Here is a 13,738-nt window from a genome sequence, read left to right as displayed (position 1 = left end):
GACTGAGGCATTTCCTTGTTCTTAGGTTAAAATCCTAGCCAAGGAGATAATACGGAGGTACTGTGTGCCTTGGGTAATAGATTCAGGTTAGGGACCCTGTTTCATTTCCAAGGTAACTCAGAAACTATGCACCTACCTAACTATTGACTGGAAATTTCACATCCCTTATCATCCTCAGTCATCTGGCATTGTTGAGAGAATGAAACATACCTTGAAAGAAAGGTTAACAAAGGCTATGATGGAAACAGGAAAAAAGTGGATACATCTACTGCCAGCGGTGTTATGTGAGATCAGAATGACGCCCAGTGCCACCAATAAATTGTCACCGTTTGATGTAACTTTTGGTAGACCATTTACCATCCCATGGGTCAGATGTAACCCAGGTGTTTCTCATTCAGGTGACATGGACGTGATCTTGGTGGACTACACCCAAATGTTGACTGAGAAATTGAACAGTGTGCATGGTAATGTCGCTTGCTCTCTCCCTCTTCCAGCAGACAAGCCTACTCATGCATTTATTCCAGGTGACACTGTTTTGGTCAAATCACTGAACCCTTGGAAAGCTGGTAAAGCTGCGTATGGACCCCCAACAACCGTGATCGCAGTGACCCGAACCGCTGTGCTTACATCGGGATCAGCACAGTGGATACACACCAGCCGGCTGAAGAAATCACCAGTAGCTGACGCGTCCGACAAGCAAAATGCACCTAAACACATTCACATATAGTACAAAATTTGTTATATGATTTCATGCTGAGGGACTGGCCCTTGGCTGCACCACACACCAAGGAAGTACTCCTTGGCCCTGTATGTCAATACACTTTAGCATTGGTATTATAACTTGATAGATATCCTTTCTGCCTATTAACATCCTTTTGCTGACTCTTTGGTCCTTTCCTGAAAGGTTCTTGCAAAACCTTACTATAGGAATAATGGGCCCCATTCATTTGATAATATTGCCATTATTTTCAGTCTCAAAAAGTACAAAATGGGGGATAGTGGGCTTTCAGAGTCATCAACAACAGTGTAATGGTAAATTAGCTTGTGTGGTCTCCCTGGTAGCGGTAGGAGAGGTGGAGCCAGGGAAGGACTGTCTGGTTTGTCAAGCATTCCATACACCCTGGGTACCAGTCCTGGTAGATGATGTTATGGCAGCAGCACTTAATCATAATTCATCCGACTGTCAGATCAATATGGGAGTACGGTTTATACGAAATGTATCTAAGGCAGCAGCTGCCAGTGGTAATCTCCCCGCATGGGCCTTGTTTGGTCGTTCATGGCCAAACCACAGGACAGACTGTGACATTGGCATTTGTAAATGGTATTACCCCCATTTCAGAAATATGACCCTAGCAGTATTACCTGTGAAAGGTAGCACCTGTCTATGTTCTGCAGGCTTGCCTGATTGTCCATTTTTTGGTCACACGCTGTGTATAAATGAGGTATGGACATTAGGCACGGGACTGGGCAAATGCACAATAAATAATATAACAGGCACACCGTCTCTTTGCCCTGCGATCCTGGGCACTGGCATATCTGCAGCTATCATGTGGGTATGCGGTAGGATGGAATACTCCAGCCTACCCACTTTGATTGTTAGTCATACCCGTCATCAATTTCCCTGAAAAGGATGTTGTACCCCAGCATTAACTATCCCATCTCTGGTCATATATACATGTTCGCAGTTGACATCTGACAGAGCTAAAAGGTCTGTAATTAATGGCACCCCTAATAGGTATGGTGGGTATGTACTGGCCAACCCATGGACTAATCCTGGAATGAACGCGGGTGGGAGTTTGTTCCTGGGAGGAGGAACTACTGCAGCCCTTAATAAAATTAATGGTTTGGCATGGCAGGTACTTAATTTAGCCAATAGGAGTGAAAACGCCATGGCATTACTCAATGATAAGGTAAATAAGATCCGTACCGCTGTCATGCAGAACCGCCTAGCCCTAGATCTCCTCTTGGCAAAGGAGGGAGGCATCTGCAAGGTCATTAATGAAACGTGTTGCTTTGACATCCCTAGTTACTATAACAGCATTACTGACATCATTTTGCACATGAAGACCGCTATTGCTGAGCCTCCACCCGCCGATGATTCTTGGTTCAGTTGGTTAACTGAGCTTGTCGGCCCTTGGGGATCTTGGCTCATAAACATATGTTTTCCCGTACTCCTGATTATTGTGTTGATTCTTGTTTGTGGACCCTGTTTATTGTCACTCCTGTCTTCTTTCATAACTCTCATTTCTACCTCCGTGATTAATCATGCTAATGTTGCCTTGGTGCCTGTGTATGAGAAAGGTCTATATACTGATATGTGATTCCTTTGGAATCAAAGAGGGGCGTGTTAGATACTGGAGCCTTTCTGTCTTCAGGCACTCAACGCAAGGTCTCTGCCTATCAGCCATGACATGGCGGTTTGACCGCGAGCTGGTCGCCCGAGGTCATCCGCTCCCTCTTCTTGTCTTCTTTACCGCTCCCTTTCTCTTTCTCTCTCTCCCTGTCTCTCTTTAAGGACAGCAGTGGCTCATGACGGGCACGGGAACAGCTAGTGGCTCGTTCATGCAGAGAACATCTAATCTTTACTAACCTTGTTTCTTTCCTTTCTACATAGACCCTTAGAACATGCCTCACTTTTCCCCGTCATCCTGTAGATTTAGATAGTAGATTTAGGACACATATATACTCTGTGCTTTCCTCGATAAAGTGGAGCTCTCTTGATTCACTACCTTGGTGTCAGTGTCTCTTGACTTCCCCGGATCCGACTACAGAGGATGGATGGCAGTGGGTTACTTGGAGGAGATTGAACCTGAAGGACTGGTCACTTTGAACCGGTTTCTAACATTTGCTTTTGTGTCTAGAGCAAGTAGAATTAAGGGCGTAGGGCACAGAAGACCTGTCTTGTGTTTTTATGTTCGCTTTAACAGAGACCTCTTGTGGTGACTTGTCACAACTACGGCAAGAGGCAGCAGCAGATGACACCAAAGATCACATTAGCTTGGACTTTCATGTTCTATTTGTGCTTCATTATGCGTACAGTAGTCGTGGCATGTTTTATTTTTCGCTTCATAGCATCTCATAACATAGTAAAGTGAACAGTGAGAAAGTGGAACCAAAGAAAGGACTTAACGTTGGGTCCCATGACAGTGTTGCAGTAAAGAAAGGAAAATAGGACATAGCTCACATTTCTTTTCAAGTAGCTCGCTCTCTCTCTCTCTCTCTCTCTCTCTCTCTCTCTCTCTCTCTCTCTATCTATCTATCTATCTATCTATCATTCTCCCTCTCTCTTGCTGTCCCAGACAAATTGGGACACACGTCTGTGCTACTGGTTTAGGGTTAGGATTAGGGTTAGTTTTTTTTTGTTTTTTTTTTAACAATACCCATATTTTTATACATTATATATTTTATATATTTTAATGTTGATTGTTTTGGTTCTGTGTGAAGTTAAAATATTTTTTTATGCTGCACTTGGCCTCAATTAATGTATTTTAAACATATTGGATGTGAGTCCTTGACCAGCATGTCAATAAAGCTTCATCCAGTTGCTCTTGTCACAATGTGTTCAGTTCTTCTTAAAAGGGTAACATCGCAATTCTAAATTGTATTACAGTAAAGCAAAACATTAAAGGTTATTTGGTTGTACTATTCTATTGATCCTATAGTCAGTGGCTATCAATAAGAAATGATCAAGCACAGTTTTATTGGGTGTGTGTCTGGAAAGAGAACTACAGCACCCGGTAAGATTTTTGGTTCAAGATTAATCATCATGCAAATGATTGTGATTAACACTTTGTCTGTTTAATTAAACTGTTATACTATAAACCTAATATTTTAATAGGGCTGGCAACTTTCTAGATCCGATTACTACACGTGTGTGAAGTACAGGTGCTGTAGCTATACAAAATACCAATGTCCACAGTAGCCTAATTACAATATATGCATCCAAAATAAACACCAGAAGCCTGGACTAATGCTAATGTACATAAGTGCACTAAATCTAGGTAGAACTGTTCGATAGGTAGGATAACAAAACACTTGTCCCGCCATACAAAAGAAATGAGAGCGTGATAAGGACTCCAAGTCGCCACCAGATGGCGCCCGAAACCGCTTAAATGTATTCCAGTCGGAGATGCCTTTTACCTTAACATGCCAGGATACACACTCACTGGATGTTTAATCTTTCGAATGGGTAAGCTATATTTTTATAGTCAGGAAAGATTTTTTATTATTATTAATCAATTAAGTAATTCAAGCTGTTGCATTTTGCTGAGTTGAGGGAATATTGCATAACCCTGTAATAGCCAAATAATTAGATTTGATGTGCTATTTTGTGGATTAATACCATACCTGGCATGGTTTTAATGGCACATGGTCAATACTTGCTGTCAAAATACAGAGGTTCATAAGAACCTCCTTCCTTCATAAGGAGACTCCTGTTTTTGAAACTGTTTCGCGCCAACACCACTGTTTCTGCATACTAGCTCTTACTGCTTTTTTGCAACATGTTTATTCTTCGCCGTTAGCGATAGTTTTATCTGTGAGAAGTGTAGATGAATTGCTGTTCTGTGACGTGGGAGACAAGGCAGGATGCAAAGACGAGCCGTGGTTCACATGAGACACATGTTTATTAACACACAAAACAAAATGAAACCAAACACGAAGAACATTAAGCACTAACATCGGAGGCTCGTCGCTTTCAGAGTCCTCTGACCCGGTCTATAAACCACAGGAAGGATCCTCATGGCGGGCCTCCTCCACCTCCACTGATGGATCCTCAGAGCAGTCGGATTCGGTGTCTGACCTGAGGCCGACGTCAACATACTCCTCACTCCTGCTGTAATCCTCATAGTCCTCCTGGTAGTCCGTGGGGGGATAGTAGGACCCTGCAGAGTCTGACCCTGGATATTGGTAGTCGTAATCGTACGGGTCCCGGTAATCCAGTGAAGGTAGGCAGGACTCTGCAGCATCTGATCCTGGACCACCACCAGGGCCCCCCCAAAATCCTCCAGAGATACTCTCCCCCGATGTGAAGACAGGGAGTGTTCCCACAAGTATGGAGGATTCTCCTGCATGGGTTGGGTAGAAGCAGCTACACTGCTTCTTCCCCTTTTTCTTCTTTCCCTTGGCTCGAGGCAACCTTCAACGGTCGGTGTTCCTGTGACGTGAAGCCGGATGCAAAGATGAGCTGCGGTTCAGATGCCACAGACGTTTATTATCATACAGAACAAGACAAAACCAAACACGAAGAACATTAAGCATTAACACTACTTAGAACATAACAGGCAGTCTTAAAACACAACAAAGCAGCATACATGGGGTCAAACACTGACAAACAACAACAAAACAAGGGTTTAAATATGTGTGCTCACAATTAAAAGAACTATAGACAGATGCTGGTTCACTCCTAACATCTGCAAATTAAAATACAAGTTGGTTATTTCTCAAAAAGGACTGAAGCTCTTCCTCCGTCAGTGAAGCACCCTGGTAGTGTTCTCATATGTGGCGATGGAAGTGACGTCCATGTAAATAGGTGTTTAATCACTGCCATGTGCTACTTGGAAAAGAAATTAATCTTTTAGTATGAACAATGTTGGGGATAAAGAATGGGGACTTGTACATCTCCAATAGCGATTAGAAGACAATAACTGACACTAGGACACCTCATCTAAATATGTCGACTTGACAAGTATAGTATTATTCATGTTATACATCTATGGGTTAAAAATATGGAAAAAGTGTTTTAACAAGAACGCCAGAGGGGGCATTTACTATTTTGTGGAGAATAAAAAATGGCTCATTTTAATGTGTTAAAATTTTTTAAATTCTTTTGCAGAGAGGGAAGGGTGAAAGGACTGAGAAAGAAGGTTAGCACCTGTCAACCGGTGCTGGGAGTAGGCCTCACTCACCTGTCATGCACAAGAGACCTGCAGTCCCAGGGCACAGTAAAGGCTAATTTACTCCCTACATATATAAGCTTGTAAAACTTGTTTCTGTTAGAGTGCTCCTAGACTGAGGTACCTACATTCCCAAGTCTGAAAGGTGAGATTCTACCTGTGCACGTAGAAAATCAGGTAGGCTGTTTTTGTCCTGCTCTTCAGGATGGCTGGCTCAGTGCTTCTTGATACTTTTAAGTCACTGAATGACAACCAGCTCTGTCCTTCTCCCTCAGCTGTGTCACTGATATAGTGGCCTGTCGGAGTAGTCGGTGGTCCTTAGTCATTTAATAGTTTCTACTGCACGTGTATAAATAATGTCAGATTACTCACCATGGTCCATGCTGTCACCTAAATGAGAAACCACTGCCTGGAGTCTGTAGGTGCCAGTGGGTGCACATTCCTGCAACAAACAAATACATCTTTTTTTTCATACGATTAACTGAAAACGCATCACGGATCGAACGCCATCTCTGTATTAACAGGCCTCTTTCATTCTCTCTCATTCTGTCTCTGTGTCTCTCTCAGCCTGTATCTCTCTTCTTTTTGGTCTCTCTCTCTCCTCACCGGTAGGCTTACTTGCTGTCCTCTAGCTCCCTGTCCTTCTCCTCTCTCATTTACTACTGATGGGTTAAAAGAACTTAGTCATTATGGCAGATACTTATACACAGCCGTATTATCACTCCACTGTAAGAAAATGGCACAACTCTACCTGGCTGGGGACTGGAGTTTTCCCCCAGTTTATCATTTTGCATTTCTTGCGGTTTGTCCTGGGTTCCCGCTGCTCCACTGAGGACAAACCACAAAGCCATTCAGTCGGCATTTTGTAGCTAAATGGGAATGGGTGGACAGAGAAGTATGTGGGCACGGGTTGATGGTACGAGCTCACCTCGACTGCTGCCTGAGAGAAGCCACCCCAGGAAGGGCAGAGAGATCCAGCTCGGACGGGACGTCCATCACGTCTGAGAGCTTTTGGCCCAGCATGTCAAACCGCTTAAGGTGGAGGACGAAAATACTGTTCCAAGAGGAAAAGTGACTTAAGGACTGGAAGTGTGTGTGAGTGGAGGAGGGTGTGTGTGTTGGACTGGTTTAAAACTCATTCTTTAAGGTCATCTACGTCAGACGAGACTCACCGTGGCAGTGTGAAAAACTCCACCTCTTCAGTTGCCTCGCAGCCTGCTTCACACTCACAAAAACGCTCCAGTAGTGTTGGCTGAAAAAAGAAAGAGACCCTTTCATTGAGAGTGATAAAATCAAAATGGTAGCATGTCATAACTGTATTCTCTCCTTTACAACACAGTAATGAAGCCTTATCCAAAGAGGGTGTGTGAGGTGACCAACCTTAAAGTAAGTGTGTAGGCTGTCGGTCGTAGCAGGGCTCAGATTTACAGAGAGGTGGTTGTAGACATCCACTCTGCAGCTCTGCTTTCCACAGCTTTCACAAAATGGAGAACAGAAATGTTACAACATTTGCACAGAAATAATCTCCTGCATCCCTTATACAGTGTGTGAGTTATCACATGCTAATTTGCTCAGTTTTACAAGTAGATAACATCTTATCTAATGTGAAGCATCAGAGCAGAAAACATTTAGAATGCTCAGTCCATGTCTGTTATGTTTTCCCAAACTCACACACACTCTGAGATTTGAAAGCTATGTGATGAATACAAGCTGAACTTGTGAGCATTTTAAATGTTCATATTTAAGTTATGTATGTTATGAAACTTTCATGAATACTTTAAAGAGATGTCCGGAGAAAGCGCCTACTCTCCGTGAGAAAATGTACTTTAAACAAACATGTTAAGACTGGTTAAGACCAGTCCATTAACACAAAGGAGATATGCAACAGTGATACCTAATTACCTGGTACATGTGAGCACAGACTTGATATGAAACTCAAAGTTTGCCACAGGGCAGATGTAAGAGAAGAAAGAGGCCCTGAGTCTCTCTCCCTCCTCTTTCAGCTGCAGTAAGCAGAGCATCAGGAACTCATGAGCATCCTGTGGAGGACAGCACAGGAGAACATCAGAGGAGGATTTGCTCCTGGACTTCAACAGCAGCACGGTGAGAAAACAAAGGTGGCCATGTGCAGTTCCTGCAGGGTACTGCGTGAGGTTCTGATGTGTTCTGAATGGCTGAGGGGGCCATTTAGCTGGACCTGTTCATAGTCCTCTTCGAATGCAGGGCAGCGGGCTGAAACACACTCAAGCAGGGCTCCCAGGAGCTGCACCTTCTGCTTTGTGCTGCGAGTGGTGAGTTGGGCCTGCTGCAGATCTGAAAAACATCTACACACAGCAACAGGGAGACCAAGTGGTTTATATCTCTGAGCATCACAGCACCTCCTTAAGCACTCATGATTAAACAGTTCATTTAGACCCATGTGAAGCCTCTGGTTCTGAACGGGTACCTGAGCATCTGGCAACTAGAAGGATCCGTCAAGCAGGATGACTGAGCTCTGATGGGTCTCCAGAAGCAGGAGATACTCAGTAGGCACTGCAGAGTGGCGTTCATATAGCAGCTGTTCCCAATGTTGGGAAACCTAACAGGTCATCCATGTTAAAAATAGATTTAGTGCACAAGCTCTGAAACATCCAGGCCACTACATGTCAGTATAATGGCTGTTTCATAATGTGAAGAAGAACTGCTAAATGACTTACTGTTCATTTAATTACAATATGTTTGTATTTGTATAGGAGAAAAAGACTGAGCTTCACCTGTGTAAACTGTAAAATCATCTACTCTTAATAGGCTGTGTAGTAAAACGCGGTGTGTATTCTCGTCTTTACCCGAGCTGCCGAATGTTGAGGTGTTCGACAGCGGAATGGATGGGGGTGTGGCCTTGGCCCTCACCCTGACCAATCTGACGCATCCTTTTACTCCTGAGGACGTGCAGCAGCTGTCGCAATAAATTCCGCGGCTGAACACGAGTGTCTGCCTGCATCAGAACAGCCGGAAACCTGAGAGACAGAAAAGAAGGGAGAGATGAATACAGAGTGGCCAGTTATGCACAAAATGTTCACATAACAACCCTTAGACAGATAAAGGTGTGAAGAATGAAAAATACAATGATGTTTTTTCTCGTTTTATGCCCTAAGGAAGTTACAATGGCAGTGCCATTGGGTAACCACCATGCCACACTTTTCTCTGCCACGAAGATGAATTTTGATAATGTACCCACCTCTCAATGCGCACGGAGTCCACATCTTTATCTGCAGCCTCTGTATAGAGAACAGAAACTTGGAGTAAATGTCCTTAACCAAAAACAGACTATGCATTTGAACAACATGATCAAATCTGCTGAGCTCTAACCAGGAACAATCACTGCTGTAGTCCTGAGCGACTCATATGAGGAGGAGGAGGAGGCTTGACCAGGAAGGCACGACTGGGTAGAAGAGGCATTGTGGGATATGTCCACAGGTGAAAAGGAAGAAGCAGTACTGAAGATCAGGGACCCCTCAGAGGAAGAGGGGCAAGAAGTGGAGGTGGTCACATTCGCGGCGTGACCGTCTAATGCCACGCAGGAGTCAGACACTTTGGAGGATGAGATTATGTGTCTCCACCAACTTCTATTCGTTTTCTCCTTCTTTTTCTGTAGAAAAGCATTGTAGAAACGTATGGATTTGTATATGCAGTATTATCGCGACTTAGCGATATCTCGGTATTCTTACAAGAATCTCATTTTGATTTAAAAAAAACAAAACAAAACTTTTTAATCATCTGCATTTGCGCTATTTTTTTTTACAGGAAAATGCTAATCAGTTACGCACTGTAACGGCCAGAGTGCCGCTGGTCAAGGAACAGGACGTAGACTCGCTCCACGGAGACGTTTATTAACGATTATTAACATACGATACAGACACCGGCACTCACGTATAACACAAACTGTGACCGTGAACATGATCAACGACTGACAATAAGGCACACACTAACAAGGGTTTAAATACATACAAACATGACAAGAGTAAACCGATGCAGGTGTGTGCTGAACAACATAGGCAAGGTTACACACGAGACAGTCAACGCGGCGGGCCATACCACGTGACCAGTGGAAGCGTTCCGTGACATGCACAATAAATCTTAATCCTTTTCAGATTATCGTATTTAAAATCGTTCCCAAAGTGTAGGAAAAAACATACATACCTTCATACACGAGCAAACACAGCCCATCCTGTTCGAATCTGTGATCTACTCGATTAGAGAATTAAGTAAAATATCAAATATGGTTTTTACAGGTCCTTTAACTGATATTCGCGATACAGCGCACCTCATTGTTTTGTTTTAAAACGGAGTTTTGACTCTTAGATGTTATGAATATGTATTATTTCGTCATTACTGATGCAAGTTCTCAGTTCTCATACGTTGTCACCCTCTTGAAAATAAATATTATTTACGTGTGTGTGTGTGTAAGCGTTTCAAACGTAAGATTCTTTAACTTCCGCAGTATAGTTTGGTAAATTCAGGTAGCGTAATGTTTTTTCCTAAAATCCTCACTGTCTCGCCCTGTGGTAAGGAGAAATGTTCCAAATATGACAGGTTACGTTTTATCATAGATAACTGGCTACAAATTTACATTTGCGCCCTAATTTCTCTAGACATACATCTATAAGCATTGTTACTTTAAGACGCAATTAGTCTTGCGCTCTGGCAAACGTGTGCACCTGTAAATAATTACAATTATTTTAATGTACAACTTATTTTATTGTATAACCACACTGTAAATAGAATCCATAAGAATGTATTCAAAGCCAGAGTTGTAACGTTCAGTTATTTTTACAGGTAGAGGATTACTGTGCTTCTACTATCTCTTAGCAACAAGTGATTTTTTTTCCTTCAGTATGACATGTGGGATAGTTTAGGGAACCTGATTTTTTTGTTAGATAAATATGTGTGGGTTATGACCGTTAAAAAGACCTGAACAAAAAAAATGTTTGGATTTTTATTCGCTGTCACCTTTCATCACGGGCAACATAAAAATTCACACTACTGCAATATCGCTAACATGTTACTGGCATGCGAATAAGACACCTGAGCACAGAGAGAAACCCAGTGTTATGATTACAGTTGACATTGGAACTAGCTAGATAGCTCATATTAAGACACTTCTTTGGAGAACACGTGCTAAAGTGTTTTCCCCACAATCTATATGCACAATTTATTTGCCAACTGTGACCAGAGAGAGAACATAGCTTACTCACAGCCTAGGACTTGAATGGATTTTGATGAGGACTGCATATGCCTGGGATCAATTCAAACACGTCATGACGATGATATAAAACCTGATGAAACAAGCTTGACAAGCAGCAGTTCCGTTTTTCCGTGAAAGTATCAAGCACAGATGAAGACGTTTCTATGGTTATCTCGGTTTTATAAATATTAGCCTATATAGTTGGGCTTAGTACGTGAATAAAAGATGGAATTAAACATGCATAAATTACGGTGTCCTGGAAAACCCATCGTGCTGCAAATACACAAAGCATATTCATCAAAGTGGTAACACACTTTAGAAATGCGGTGCAAATTTAGAAAACGCATACAACTTCAGGAACAAATCCTGTCACAACACAACGGAATTGCTGTTTCCGGAGGACACGGAAAGGGGTGGACTTCTATGAGATTAGCGTGAAGTCTATTGGAAGTAGTGACAACTGAATAAAAAGGGTTGTTTTTTTTCCAGTTACCACGGTGTTATCAAAGGTAGGTATGTGATACAGAATGGAAGACTGACCTATTCATGCTCTGCATTCTTGCTTATTTATTTATACATAAGGCAGCCTTAAAAACATGGGATGGAAATCCCATTTAACACAATATGGACTGTTTTACATTCAGAGTGAAATAAGTAACATTCACCTTTTAATATATATTATATATTTATTTATTTTAAATGTTAAAATTCTTAACTAGGTCAGTGTTTTAGTTAGCTGCAAAAATGCCCCCATATTGAAATTTGTATTTCTAATGTCACAAGAACACTTTATTGACCTATCTCTGCCTAGTCAGCCTATAGAGGTTTAGCACACCCACTTAAATTGCCTTTCTCAGGCATTTCAGCTCTGAGTACCTTTTGAATGAAGCACAATACAGGGCAGCCAATCATAAAGGAGCTCATTTATCTTACATCCGTCTTAAAGGTGCAGTAGCAACAGGTGTCTGTTGAATTCCGAGCGATATCTATAGAGGTTGGAAATTGGTTGTGTAAAAATGAATTGTGATTATTAAGCCACATAGATGTAAGTGGACATCAAGGGAAAAAATAGTGTGGGTGCCAAGTATGGTGATTGTATCTTAAAAGCTCTAGGAAATGTGACATTCAGAATGTTTGTGAGACAAAAAAAAAAAGATATAATTACTATCCATGGTTTAATTGACTGTGTTGCAGACAACATAGGCAGAGATTAGACTGAAAAATGTCAGAGTATTTTTAATGCTGTTTATTGCTGTCGTCAGAGGTTATGCAGCCATATCCTCCCTAGCAAGTACGGCGTCTAATACCTGCAGACACAAAAACCGTGTTGAGCAATATTTAATTACATCTACTTGAAATGCATATTTAATTGCATTGTTAGTATTCATGGAAAACAAGTGTTAGGATTGCTCTGCTGCATTGCAAACTTTCTCACTCTAACAACTGTGGATTCCATCTCCTCAATCAGTTGGTCCATATCATGTTCACAGAAATCATATTGCATCTTTATGAAAGAATTCAGTTTCAGTTCCAGCTATGAAGAGAAACAGTGTTAAGCAATATTTAATTACATCTACTTGAAATGTATAGTTCATAGCATTGTGAGAATTTATGGAAAACAAGTGTTAGGATTGCTCTGCTCCACTGCAGACTTTCTCACTCTAGCAAACATGGCTTCCGGGTCCTCAATACATTCATCCCAGTCATTGTGATCATAAATCTGATTCAAAGGAGTCTTTTCAGGAAGCATCATCTTGAAATTCATATCTGGAGGTTCTATCTTTTTGAAAGACTTCAGTTCCACCTGTAGATATAAGTAGAAATATTGTTGAACAGTATTTAAATACATTAAATTGAAATATGACTTTAATTACATTTTAATGCATTTGGAATTTATAGTTTGTATTGGACTGGAAAGGAAACAAATACAATTTTTATCGCATAGCCGTTATCACATAGCCTGCAGGCCTAATGATGTAAAAATGTGCCCCCAAATATCAAATGTTCAACAGAAATAACAGGACCTGACACACTAAGGTACCGTAGACCCATTCAAATTGTGCTATTGGAATAATAAATTCCAATGCATTCAGTCATTTTAGCTAGTGTTGATTTTGATTCTAGCCACAATTATACTAATAATCAGTGTTACAACTCAGCATGCAAAGTCACCGAACAGTCGACTGTTAATTCTATATTAAGGAGAATGTAAAACAAACAAACAAAAAACCCACCAACAATTTTTTTTTTCCTGTAATTGACAAAGATTGCATATGCTAAATGTATGTGTCCTAAATATATTCTAAATAAATTGACATTAGTGTTTTTAATTAATTTCTCCAACATTTGTTGAAATGCATTTGTAATTTATATTCAAAGACATTTCAGTGTACTTAAGTACAAGCATTAAATTAGCATCACTTCTTCACCATAGCTATTTTTCCATTTTTTGTGGCTTTTGTCCCTTGCCTCAGTATGGCTTTAAATCATTTGTCTTGGTTCTACTTTACTTACCATGGCTGATTCAGTTCTCTCAGTAGGCAAGTCATTCTTCAGTAAATACTTTGGTCTAGTATCTGTTTAAAAAGTAACAGAAAATGTCTTATTAGCGTTGTATAGA

The 13,738-nt window shown here is 41.3% G+C and overlaps 2 protein-coding genes across 2 annotated transcripts; both read right to left on the bottom strand.

The window, feature by feature from the left end:
• Positions 1 to 4,606: 4,606 nt before the first annotated feature.
• LOC118240796 (uncharacterized) lies at positions 4,607 to 7,146 on the bottom strand. The gene is made up of 4 exons (XM_081709196.1): positions 7,067 to 7,146; positions 6,646 to 6,948; positions 6,267 to 6,336; positions 4,607 to 5,185 (listed from the first exon to the last, which is right to left on the bottom strand). Exons 2-4 carry the CDS (start codon positions 6,754 to 6,756, stop codon positions 4,674 to 4,676), a joined length of 693 nt encoding a protein of 230 aa, XP_081565322.1. The 5' UTR covers positions 6,757 to 6,948; positions 7,067 to 7,146; the 3' UTR covers positions 4,607 to 4,673.
• Positions 7,147 to 7,274: 128 nt separating this feature from the next.
• Positions 7,275 to 13,525, bottom strand: LOC145655699 (uncharacterized). The gene is made up of 7 exons (XM_081709189.1): positions 13,520 to 13,525; positions 9,243 to 9,522; positions 9,112 to 9,151; positions 8,720 to 8,890; positions 8,341 to 8,472; positions 7,797 to 8,218; positions 7,275 to 7,368 (listed from the first exon to the last, which is right to left on the bottom strand). Exons 1-6 carry the CDS (start codon positions 13,523 to 13,525, stop codon positions 7,984 to 7,986), a joined length of 864 nt encoding a protein of 287 aa, XP_081565315.1. The 3' UTR covers positions 7,275 to 7,368; positions 7,797 to 7,983.
• Positions 13,526 to 13,738: the final 213 nt, after the last annotated feature.

Source organism: Electrophorus electricus, unplaced genomic scaffold, assembly GCF_041902795.1.
Source record: "Electrophorus electricus isolate QZ-2024a unplaced genomic scaffold, ASM4190279v1 Scaffold32, whole genome shotgun sequence".
Taxonomy (NCBI): Eukaryota; Metazoa; Chordata; class Actinopteri; order Gymnotiformes; family Gymnotidae; genus Electrophorus; species Electrophorus electricus.
Note: the sequence above shows the minus strand (reverse complement) of the source record. Positions and strands in the feature narration are given on the sequence as shown.

Coding starts and splice junctions, on each gene's coding strand:
- LOC118240796 (XM_081709196.1), bottom strand. CDS start 6,756: ATGCCGACTGAATGGCTTTGTGGTTTGTCCTCAGTGGAGCAGCGGGAA. Junction 6,337..6,645: donor AAACTCCAGTCCCCAGCCAG/GTAGAGTTGTGC, acceptor TGTTTGTTGCAG/GAATGTGCACCCACTGGCAC. Junction 5,186..6,266: donor AGGTGACAGCATGGACCATG/GTGAGTAATCTG, acceptor TCTGAACCGCAG/CTCATCTTTGCATCCGGCTT.
- LOC145655699 (XM_081709189.1), bottom strand. Junction 8,473..8,719: donor CTCAACATTCGGCAGCTCGG/GTAAAGACGAGA, acceptor ATGACCTGTTAG/GTTTCCCAACATTGGGAACA. Junction 8,219..8,340: donor TCTAGTTGCCAGATGCTCAG/GTACCCGTTCAG, acceptor TGCTGTGTGTAG/ATGTTTTTCAGATCTGCAGC.